The 12,718-nt window shown below is 41.9% G+C and overlaps 1 protein-coding gene across 1 annotated transcript in view; it reads right to left on the reverse strand.

The window, feature by feature from the left end:
* The window catches only part of znf407 (zinc finger protein 407), a 151,747-nt gene that overhangs the window by 84,065 nt on the left and 54,964 nt on the right, over nt 1-12,718 (reverse strand). Inside the window, exon 5 of the mRNA XM_030748966.1 lies at nt 761-835. Within this exon, the coding sequence (XP_030604826.1) occupies nt 761-835 (75 nt within the window). The remainder of the gene's footprint in view (nt 1-760; nt 836-12,718) is intronic.

Genomic DNA, 12,718 nt, shown 5'->3' on the forward strand with positions numbered 1-12,718 from the left:
GTTTCTATTTTAGCGGCTTGCTTGACAGATTGAGAGGTGTTTAACGTCTCATTTTGACTTGTCAGGGTGGAGGGGGGGGTGGGGGCTTCACAACTTCATCTCCTCATCTTTCTTTTACACACACACACACACACACACACACACACACACGCACACACGCACACACGCACACAGACAGCAGGGCTCTGTTTCTGATAGACAGGGCCAAGCGGGAGACATTGCACATACACAGAGACACACACTCGCATGCACAGACAAAAATGGTAAAAGAAACATCATTCATCTCTAATTCAAGAGGGAGAGCAGAAAGTAAGATGAGGGAGGGAGCCAGATAAAGTTTGACAGAAAAAAGGGATGCAAGCAAGAGAGCGAGGGAGACAGAATGAGTGAAAGCCATTTAACTCATTAGGGAGAGGGAGGATCTCAAGTTATATTTAACTTGAAATTTAACTTGTGGGAAATTTTGTGCTTAAAAGCTTGCAGACCTCCATCGGGGTTGAAGCAGCCATCCTCCAAAATCTAGAATTAATTGCCTTCTGTATTGCTTACTTTCATTTCTCGAAAAACAGATGCTCGAGAGTCAGGTAAAGAAATACTTTGTAAGAGCTTTATTTCTTTATTTGCCGACAGGTTTTTTTTATGCAAGAAAGTCAAGAACATGCAGGAACCATTTTGCACGCAATCCAAATAATTATTTTTCCTACCAAACCGAAAGCTGAGTGTGATGTGTTGAAAATTCGGCTGCGTGTGTTTGATTTACCTCTCTTTACGCTGTCCAACTCCATGTTTTCCCAGCAGATGGGTACTGAGGTGTTTCTTCATAACAAAGGCCCACCTGCAACACACAAAAACACAACGCCACACTTTTAACAAAGGACTTTTAATGAAATTTATACTAGTTTAAAAACACATTTTAACCAGATAGCACTCACGGAAACCATTTTGTTCTACAGCTGTGTATTTAAAAACACATACTCACTGGTCACAGCTGCATGTTAACCCAAATATCTAATCAGCTGATCACAAGGTAGTAATGCAGTCCATTTAGGCGTACGGATATGGATGAGATGACCTGCTGAAACTGAGCATCATGGGGAAGAAAGGTGATTTAAATGACTTTGAATGTGGGAAGGTTGTTGGTGCCAAGGAAACTGGGATTTTCCCACACAACCATCTCTAGGGTTTACAGAGAATGGAATATTGGAAAATTAGAAAAACATTGCCTGTTCTGATGAGTCCCGATTTCTGCTGCCACATTCAGATGGAAGGATTGGAATTTGGCACAAACAACATGAAAGCGTGGATTCATCCTGCCTTGTATCAATGGTTCAGGCTGCTGCTCGTAGTGTAATGATGCGGGGGATGTTTTCCTGGGACCCTTTGAGCCCCTTAGTACCAACTGAGCATCATTTAAACACTACGGTCTACCTGAGTAGTGTTGCTGACCATGTCCACCCCTTTATAACCACAGTGTACCTATCTTCTGATGGCTGCTTCCATCAGGACAACGCACCTTTTCACAAAGATCAAACCATCTTGAGCATAACAATGAGTTCACTGTACTCAGATGTCACAATCAATCCAACAGAGATGGGATGTGGTAAAACAGGAGATTAAGATCATGGATGTGCAACTGCCAAATCTGCAAGCTTTTTGCGATGCTCTCAAGTTAATATGGACCAAAAACCTCTGAGGAATGTTTCCAACATTTTATTGAATCTGTGCCATGAAGAATTAAGGCAGTTCTGAAGGCAAAAAAGGGGGTTCAACCTGGTACTACTAAGGTGTAGCTAATGAAGTGTATAAAAATACTGATGTGCCACCACACTGTGTGCTGTATAGGGATGCAACAGTTCTGAAACCACTGTGTCACATTCTGCCTCCCCATGTTGGGACAGCTTTATTAACATGCACATACTAACTAGCCATGTGCTCATGTTCAAGGTTCGAGGTTCCTATATCACTGTATATTGTATTGTACAAGGACAAAAAGGAACCTCGAACCTTGAACCTCATGTGGTTCCTGCGAGTGAGGTGAAACTGTTGGTGATTGATTCCTGGTGAAAGCTGTAATGCTTAAAGATTATTTAGGTAAAATCTGAACTTGAAAACATTAAGAATAATGGATCCAGTTATTATCAGACAATTACAACTGCAGTCAAAATCAGTTATTTTTCTGGTTTTGTTTTTATGTCTTGCTAGCTACTTTCAGCTGTTCCCTTATTCACAAGTAGTGGTTTTTCTTTTTTTTTTTTTTTTTTTAAAGTGATGCCTTTCCTCCCAGAATCAAACCAGCAGGTTTTGCTTGTTAGGTGAATGTGTAAAGCACATGCTAGGAAACTTTTTCCTAGCACTATAACAGACTGGCTGGAACTGATAGACCACTGCACTCTGGTGTATTGAACTTAATAAAATATAACTCTTACAATAAAACTCAACAGGAAACACATTTTGTTGTGTTTAGTTGTCAATGTTTGATAGTACTAAAGCTTGAAGTTGACCATGTATGTTCAGAGGCACAACAAGTTTTAAATGTTCACAGTTCACGTTATTCACAGTGAAATGTGCCACTGTCATTTATGATGTGCAGAACTGGTATTTAAACTGCCTCACTGGGTGCTGGTTTAGCAAGTAAACCATATGCTCTAAGGCTATTGCAGAAGCCTGGGTTCAAATCTGCCCTGAGGCCACTTACTGCGTGTCTTCCTTGCTCTCTCTCACACCTTTCCTTTCTTCTTTCCACTGTCCTGTCTGACTAAAAGCTAAAAAATGAAAAAAAAAAAACAGCCTACTTCACATACCATGGAAGTAAAATGGAATTATTCTTTAAAGTACCCCAGCTGAGACATACTAATTCTGTCTTTGTTTTGGTAATCCCTTTATTTACTTTATTATGAGGAACTGTCGTGCTTTTCCATCTATTTCAAATAAATGCATGAGAACACGTGGCCATCCTTCTCTTGCATACAGAGCAAAAGACTGAAATAAGTTTATGAGAACAGCAAATATACAGAAAGCTTTAATAAAAACAGGTTTGGGTAAAATAACTATTGTTTTAGGTGAAGTGTTTCACATGCATGTGCAAGGATTTATAAGCACAAGTATCTATAGTAATTGCAGTAGCACGCATACACAGTCAAAAATACCAGGGTGCTGTTGCTCGACAGTGACCACAATGTCCTGACTTTGTCGAGGGCCCCGAGTTTACCATGTCTCCAAAACAGAATATGAAAACATAATGAATGGATGACAGGACTAACTACTCTGACATCGAAGCAGCTTCACCAGTGTTTTCATCCTCTGGCCTTTTCATTTAGCACCCATCACTTCCCATTACTGTGCAACTGAGAGACAATGACCACATCTGAGAGCTGAGGAAGGAGCTGCATAAAAGAAGCAGAGGGAGTTGAACCGACAGTCATGTGGTTGGCACTGTCACTGCATACGCTTGGTTCCCCCTGTGTCTTGTTCCTCCCAATTCTTTCTTTCTTTTTTTTTATATGGATGTTTTCACTTTTCTTTTCTGCAAGCACATCATTCTTCTAGTTTCTCTTCGGCTAGCCTGTTTGTACCTTTCTGAAGCTTTCCTCCCATCAGACTCTCATAAAGCAAAAGCATAATTATTTCACTAATTATGTCACAACCCCCCCTACCCCAGATTCTCCAACGTCTGGACACACACACACACACACACACACACACACACACACACACACACACACACACACACAGCCATGTCCTCCATCCCATCATGGCCCCAGAGTCCCGTCCGTCATCAAGGCCCCTGAGGCCGACTCTAACTAACACTACCATATAAATATTCAAACATGCTCCACTGTTTTGCCTCGTTATCATCACTCAAGATTTTCTCAATCCTCTCTAACTCAATCCATCCACCCGTCCAGAATGCTGCCTTGGAGTTAAACTGGGAGCAAATGAATGACTAAACCCTGTATGCTCCAATCAGCAAGAACAGCAAGATCAAAATGCTGAGCTTCCCTGGCCCACTGGAAGTGCCTCTGACTGACACGATCATCTATAAATAAACAAACATCATAATTAAGATGTTTCTGAGAGGGTGGGGGTGGGGGGGTTAAAAGAATTAATCAATACATTTGAGAGAATAGCACGGCCTTGGAACACTTTGCATGTGCTTGTTTAAGTCGTCGTGTTTAGACGTGGAGAAAAAAGAGCTTGCAAACATTTCTGTTAATTATGTATTACAGCTGTCCTTCATAAACCTAATTACAGAGTGCTGAAAGGCAACAGGGGCAATTTGCATATGAGCATGAAAGACAAGACATATGCAAAATATGATTTTAATTAGCATTCTTTGATAGCAAGGGGTACAAATTAAACTGGCATGTTGAGAGATTCTCATCTCACCCTTTTTTTACTGGATTATTCTCAAAGTGGCAAGAGTGCAAGATGGTTAATGCCCTGTGGAGGCACCTGGCACGGGCTACACACAGACACACACACACACACACACACACACACACACACACACACACACACACACACACACACACACACACACACACACACACACACACACACACACACACACAGACACACATAAATGGATGTTAAAACGCATACATGTACAATAATAACACATGCAAACCTAAATAACCATACACAAATGGAAAATTACAAACACACACTAAAAAAATCCCAATTAGCCATTCACCATGTGTTATCTAATACACATAAATGACTAGCTCTGATAAGAAAGCAGGCAGCAAACACAAGCATACACACAAATAGTGATACAAATAGAGACAAATAGCAATCCTTACTCACAAAAAGTCCCCAGATTCTCACACACGCGCACACACACACACACACACACACACACACACACACACACACACACACACACACACACACACACACACACACACACAGAAAGATCCCATATCTAAATGTTAAAGGGGCAAATCCATTTGTTTAAGGCAGTCTGTAATCAGCCCCCTGCCCCTGGTGTGTGTGCATCTTCTGCCATCCAGGTCAAGGCCTCAGCTTGTCGTCCTGCTGCCTTGGGCTGCATCATCAGCCCGAGCCATCAGCCTTGATGGTTATTGTAACAAAGGGATACTTTAACATGCCATTCATCCATATCAATTCTCTTCCCCCCATGAATTGAACTAATAAGGCTGTGCCTCTGCCCTCCAGGGAGGCTCATAATATCCATTGCAGATATGAAAAAAAAAAAAAAAAAAAAGAAAAAGAAAAACCGAGGCTCTGGTGTTTCACGTTCGACTTTCCCTTCAGACTAATCGGCGCGCCACAGCTCGTTAGGTCCGTGACGTGCCAAAGCTTTACCGATAAGCAGGGGAGACACGGCTCAATTACCCACAGTTACAATCTTTCTCTTTTTCTTCCCTCCCGCTGCCTGACGATGAAGAGATAACATGTCAATATTTGATACAAACAACTTCATTTGCCTAATGGTGTTCCTGGATAGGCCCATCAAAAGGTCTGGAAGGGATGGAAGATCTAAGAAAAGGCCTCAAGCAAACCTCCGCTTATACGTACCGTAGCCACCCGCCCCCAAATCACACAGTCCTGTTTCCAACAGCTGTACACAAGGCACGGTGGGTTGGAGCCAGTCCGGACATAATGTAGTTTTCCAACTTTTTCTTGAGTTACTTTCAACTTGTTTCATAATGTTTTGACAGTGACCCTTGAAAGGACGGAAGACTGTTAACTTCACATTTATCTAACATCTCTACTCACATTTTTGCCTTACAAAAATCACAAAAGGCAGCATCCTGAGCGAGTGTGGCATTGCAAGGGAAGTTACTGTGAAGCAGTGCTCACAGTGGCTGTTACAGACAGCTGTTTAGCCAGAAATAACTTCAAATTCAATGTCAAACAGAAAATAGTTTCAGTGTCTCCTGTTAAATAATTAGGCAAGTCCACGGATACGTGACTGCATGCATGTTATGTTGAGTTAATGCATTGTTACATTGTGTGAGTCAAAAAAGTGAAACAAAATGCATTTCCTAAATCAGAGCATTCTCCAAAACATTGCAATGAACAATGGAAAGATGCTCGAGCATCCAGTTTGTTGCCATGCACAGCAGGCAACAACAGAACGCAACATGGGAAAAGCTATGAGGTGAAAAATGAAGGTGAAGGCAAACAAAGCCTTGTATTCTACTTGGTTAAAAGGTAACTGAAAAGCCATTACGAGAACTACCAGATGTAGAAACTGCTCAGCCCTCACTGGGCGAAACTACCGAAAACCTCGGCAAGGAAGAGCAGTTCCATCGGGGAAAGATGACAAGGGAGGTAGGGTTGAACTCTGAAGTTATGGCACTATGGTTCAGCTCTTTTTGAGGAGCACACACACACACACACACGTACACACACAAACACACGCTCTGCAGTGGTCCGCTGGGCCCCAAAGAAATGAGTGTGTGCGGGCTCATCCAGCCTCCTGTGCCAGTCCTAATGATGGCCTCCACCTGCTGCTTTAATGTCACAGCTGGATCGCCCTCCATCCTTCACTGACTCTGACTGCCATCAGCAGCAGGTAGCTCCCCTCAGCACACTCCTTTCTCCATCTCAGCTTCCTTTATCTCCCTTCACTTCCATCTTCAGTTTCTCCTTTTCAATACATCCTCCTACTTCCACACTTAGAACAATGTAATGCCTGATTCATAGTACTCCTATAGCCTGCGCCATGTCCTAACACCCTGGCCTACAGAGTAATCTGACATGCACCTTTCCCGAAACGTAATTACATGTTGCATCAACGCAAACCACCATAACTGTGATATGTTTGTTTGATAGTAATATGCATGTAAAAACAGTATACTGAAAAGACAATACCTCAATGTTATAGTTGTATTCTTCCATTGCACTATTTTTCATAGCTCTCACAGTCATGTAGGGACTTAATCCATTCTGAAGTCTTCTGTCTTTCCTGCATTTCAATAAAAAAATAACTACTGTTCAAGATTTATTAGCTCCAAGTCCAACACGATCAGCTCAGTTTCACTCATGATGACTAAAGTCTAAATGCTAATGGCATCGTCCACTTTGGTGTAGGTTCTACAGGTATTCAACATAGCACTATAAAATAGTAAAGTCTATAAAATCATTACAATTAATATGGCAATGTTCTCTTTACAGTAGCAAACTAAGCACCTTTAATTTCAAGAATACTGAGCGCACATATTATATTTACAACCAAAGAGGGAGATCCATAGGTTTTAAAAAACAAAAACAAAAAAAACAACAACAAAAAACACCATGCCACAACTAATTCACTCTTCAGAATAAACTCAATGTGTTGTTTCCTTGTTTATTTATTTTTTTATAAAGCCATCCTGGAGAAGCGGAAAACCTGGAGGTAAGTTGACATGTCTAATCTGCGAAGCTTTGACAGGCAGGTGAACTGACAGAAGAACAGAAACCAACACTTGGCTGACAGCAACCCTGGAGCGCTGAGACAGCTGCCGACATGTCAGACAGACAGATAAACAGACAGGAACCAGAAGTCGAAAGATAAGACATTTATTGACAGAGAGAGCGACTTGCTTTTCTGACATAGAGACAGACAGGCAGACATCAAGAATAAGGACTCAGGAAGGAGGGATTCTGCTGAGTTTACAGGCTGAGTTTAATGGATGTTCCACAAGCGAGCCTATAGCGGTAGATGGGGGGAGAACTAAATGTGATGTCAAATTTGCAGATGTGGAGATAGATGGTGATAGAAAGGTGGAAAAAGAAAAGCCACAGGAGAGAAAGAAGAGAAATAAAGGAATATGAAAAATCATGATGGAGTACATAGATAAGCGGGAGTGAATGTGAACTAAGGTGAGAATCAAAGGCAAATGCAGTTTGCGGTGCTGTTGCTTTGTTTGACAGAAGCAAGAGTTGACTTCGCATCAATACTTGCTTGGGCTTATAGGAGATGCACTTATGGAAACGTCCCGTAACATAACAGATACTAGGGAGAAAAATAAATAAATGAAGCTTCCAAATTGATTTTGTTTTTCAAGCCTGTACCGGAGCAAAGCAAAGCACTTGATCTATTCTAAGATGATCTTGATAAAAATAAAAGAGAGGCAAGGCGTTTCTCTGACGATTGATCAACGTCGAGCCTCTCAATGAAACAGACACCTCTCACTTGTGACGCTGCCACTCGTGTGTGCGCACAACGCCCGCGCGCGTGCGCGCGTGTCCTCTAGTTTTAGAGGAGGTACATAAAAAGCTCACTTCGCTTCTCCAAAGGGGTTTTTTTGGATCATCTGCTGAGGCAGGTGATGGGGCTTGACGGATTGATTGAGGAGAAGTTCTCATTGACAGTGGCAGCGCCCCATAGAGTTCCCAGCTCCAGTGCACACCGTTCCATTAAAGGATCATTTAGAGAGAGAGCAAGTTCCACCTGCACTTATGCAGAGCACACCCTAATGTGAGATGAAACAGATATTTTCAAGCTACAGGAAGGGAGAGAGAAGGGGTGGGGGGGGGTGGAGGGAATTATAATAATGAAAAATAAAAATTCAGTCCCTTCCCAACAGCGCATTTCCATCTTCAAGAGAACGTCGATTGATGAAGTAATCTATTATTGATATCATCATCGTTATGCGCCGATGGCAGTTTCAGCGTTAACGGAGCCCCCAGCTCTGAGCGTCATAGCACTGTTTGCATATTATGCTACTCAGCTTCATTATATTTTCTAATTAACTCCTTTAATTTGGGATTTAAATCCTAAGTGAGAGGAAGAAACTTGAAAATGCTGAACAAGAAAGAATAATACTGTATTTGGCGTCGAGATGAAAAGCGAGGTGTAAAAACGAACAAGGTGCAGACACTTAGAGCACTTTTCAAAACAGATTTCTAAAAGCTGGCGTAGCTGTGCGGCATCAGCACAAATATGATTCACTTTTATGGATTAAACAAAAGCGGGGAACACTATCCGCTATGAAGACACAACATGTCCTGAGACACATTTTAAATGAAATACATAACATACTAAAATTATGCTGTGCTGGGAGGAGGTGAAAAAGTCTCATTTTACACAACAAAACAAAATGAATCAAAAAATGCTGGTTGTTAAAGGCTGTTAGCTTCTGTTGCTAATGCATCTTTCTCTCTTCCCTTCCTCTCTGCAGTGCAGTTAAAGATATGAAAAATATATGTGCTTTTTATCCCCCCCCCAACCCCCCACCCCAACCTCACCCCCCCACCCCTTTTCCACTGCGCCGTGTTAAATCATTAAAGAGAAGTCCTGCTCATTATCTCTCTAAACAAAACTTCTCTTAAACCAAATAAATCACCGTTGCGCTGCGCAGCTAACAGCCGTGAAGGGATAAATTACAAAGCGCCTCACTGGCAGCACTGGTATTTTAAAAAGCTTGCTGCACAATTTCTATGATGTGCAGTAATTTGTAATGCAGGTTTCCTTATGTTTATATGGTCTCTTCAGGTGTGTGTGTGTGTGTGGTGTATGCTGGGAGAAGAGGTGAAGGGTGGGGAGTGAAATAAGAGTCTATTTGTGTTTCTTCAATATTAAGCTTGCTTTGGCACAGAATCCAGCACTAAGCAAAATTACTTTACAACCTTGAATATATTTTTACAAAGTAGATAATACTGCTAAGACAGCAAAAGACATCACACAGGATAACATTTAAAAGCTAGGGTTAAAACTTTATGCTTGAATTGAAAGAACGGCAGCCAACATGTTGCATATGTTACACATACTGAAATACACTATATTGCCAAAAGTATTCACTCGTCTGCCTCACTCGGGACATCTCATTCTTAATCCAGAGGGTTTAATATGATGTCGGCCCACCCTTTGCAGCTATAACAGCTTCAGCTCTTTTGGGAAGGCTTTCCACAAGGTTTAGGACTGTTTATGGGAATTTTTGACCATTCTTCCAGAAGCATTTGTGAGGTCAGACACTGATGTTGGATGAGGAGGCCTGGCTCACAGTCGCCACTCTAATGCATCCCAAAGGTGTTCTTCTGGGTTGAGGTCAGGACTCTGAGCAGACCAGTTAGATTTTCCCACACCAAACTCGCTCATCCATGTCTTTATGGTCCTGCTTTGTGCACTGGTGTGCACTCATGTTGGAACAGGAAGGGCTATCCCCAAACTGTTCCCACAAAGTTAGGAGCATGAAATTGTCCAAAATGTCTTGGTATGCCGAAACATTAAGAGTTTGTAGAAGCAGTCTGCATGCTTGGTTTTATACACCTGTGACCATGGAAGTGATTGGAACACCTGAATTCAATGATTTGGATGGCTGAGTGAATACTTTTGCCAATGTAATGTAATTCACATGAGAGGCTCCTTGAAGTAACATGATATTTAAAGATGTACACACTGGCATTATATATGAGTGAGACTGATCTGAAGGAAAAACTAGAATAAACACAAACTGACTCTCTTAGTTCTAGCTCTAGCTATAGGTATAGCTTCCTATATAATTGCAGATGTTAGCATTATATTTCTAATCAGCCAGATTGATATTAGCTTTTTTCCGCATGGCCACTGCCATTAAGGCTAGCTTCATTATAACAGGAAAACACCCCAGCAGGGCCTTAGCTTCTGTTAAACAGTGTAATTGAGGGGAAAGACACCAGCCACCCCACTCACCTCTGCAACCCTCTGAGCTCCTTTATGAACCAGCCCCCCCCCCAGCAGCCCCCAGTGGGCAGATTACACTGCAGATAACAGGGTTGCACTTGGGTCCATTTACAACAGCCAGTCTCCCCTGTGCCTCCTGGGGATGTAAACTGGTATCCCTGGTACACCCCCACCCAGAAAAATATATATGTTTAAAAAAAAAAAAAAAAAAAAAAAAAAAAAGCTCAGACATGATTTATTCATTCTGTTTACTATACACTCTATCTGCCTGTCCTCTGAGAACAAATTAAATGTATGAAAAAGAGGATAAAGAAAGAACTGTTTAATAGGAGAAGAAGGAAACGCACAAAAATCCTAAAGCTAAAGGTTCATAATGACTTTATTTATGACACACACATTACACTATATTAGCAGAGACGCATGACGAATGTAAACACACTACAAAAACCCCAAACTAGAGCTCCTCAAAGGAAAAAAAAAAAAGGGATGCAAAGAAAGTTTAAGTGAATCGAAGAACACCTGGTGACCATGTTCAGTCCTCAGCAATTGGGAGAGTTGAAGACAGTGAAAATTGGAAAGATGCACTGAAGACAGCTTTTAATTTCCAGTGCTGTTGTTCTGGTGAGTGGTCTCGCACATTAAAAAAAACTGAAGCAACATGACAAGCGAGAGTTGTATTTCTCTCACTATAGTTTTGCTAAAGCAGATAATCCATAAAACATAAGGCCTCCATATTGACGTTTTTCCTCAGCCAGCTGAGTGAAGGGCGTAGCTGGGATGTCAGGACTGTCTGTCGGCCAGCTACCACTCTCATTATCCTCGCGCCTCTGTGAAGGGCAGCTAAGGTCACACTCCAGAGGAGCAAAATAAACCGCTATGGTACTAATCTAATATTCAGCAATCCTATCAAAGAATGACTTATTAGGCTCAAAGAACTGGAACTGTTGTTGGAGGGGAAAGATTTCTCAAAGTGGAAGTTCACACTTCTTTTTTGGATAAGGAAAGTTGAACTGTAAATGTGACACCTGTCATCTCTGGGTGGCTGAATTAAAAAGTACTTTCTCTAACCCAGGAGTAAGCTTCTGTGTATTTCCACAGAGGTTCAGTGGGGTGTCAGCTCTCTCAAATGGTATAAAACAATGGACTTTCTGGAGATTGAGTGAGAGTACAGCTTAGGAATTTACACAATGCATCGTTCAAGTGTTATTATAGATGCCGCTGCCTCCTACTCAAAGCCAGCACACTTCTACACCTCTCAGAAAGTATGCGCGCACACAGACACACACACACACAGACACACACACACACACACACACACACACACACACACACACACAAAGGATGTCTTTGTTTGGCTGTTGCCGCCGTTGTCTTGACACCTACCATCTGCCGCCCCAGCAACAGAGAAGAGTGAAGAGATGAGTTTCTCTCTGGAAACTTGCCCTCCACCTCCCAAACCCCACCTCTCCTCCCCCTCTTGACAAAAAACACCCTGCAAGGTTTCACTCAAACAAGCACTGGCCTCCCTCCCACTGCCAACACTTTCTGACGCGCCACAGGTTGAATCACTGCTCAATAAACAGCCAATTTCTACCTTTTCTAATGCCTTGCTTAAGTCTTTGCTGCAATGTATAAAGTGGTAAATAAGCACAAATGTTTTTTTGCTTTTTTTAACGGTACGAGCCATCCAAACATTCCTCTTTTCTTTCTCTCAAGAGCAAAGCGAGCCTTTGTGAAAACTCCCAGGTTCTCACTCAGCCATTTAATAAAGCCTCGTCTCATTGAAGTGTGTGTACAAGCGTGTGGGAAGAGAGTGGGGTAAATTGCAACGAGCATCCTCAGTCACCATCTACAGACGTGAGATGTATCAAAGAGAGCAAGTGCTCAAAAGTAAATGAATAAATAAATAAATAAGTAAATAAAGTATGCTATGCAGATGAGGGTGACGAAGCCTCCATCTCAGCCTACTCTGCGATGCGCTGGCCATTCATCACCTGCAGATGCAAAGCGCCGGCTCTGGTCCTTAGCATATTCGCATATTCTAATGAAGGCTCACATGCAAATGAGGACGACCTTTTCCTTTTGGCTTTTTCCTTTTTTTTT

The sequence above is a fragment of the Archocentrus centrarchus genome, chromosome 16, assembly GCF_007364275.1.
Source record: "Archocentrus centrarchus isolate MPI-CPG fArcCen1 chromosome 16, fArcCen1, whole genome shotgun sequence".
Taxonomy (NCBI): Eukaryota; Metazoa; Chordata; class Actinopteri; order Cichliformes; family Cichlidae; genus Archocentrus; species Archocentrus centrarchus.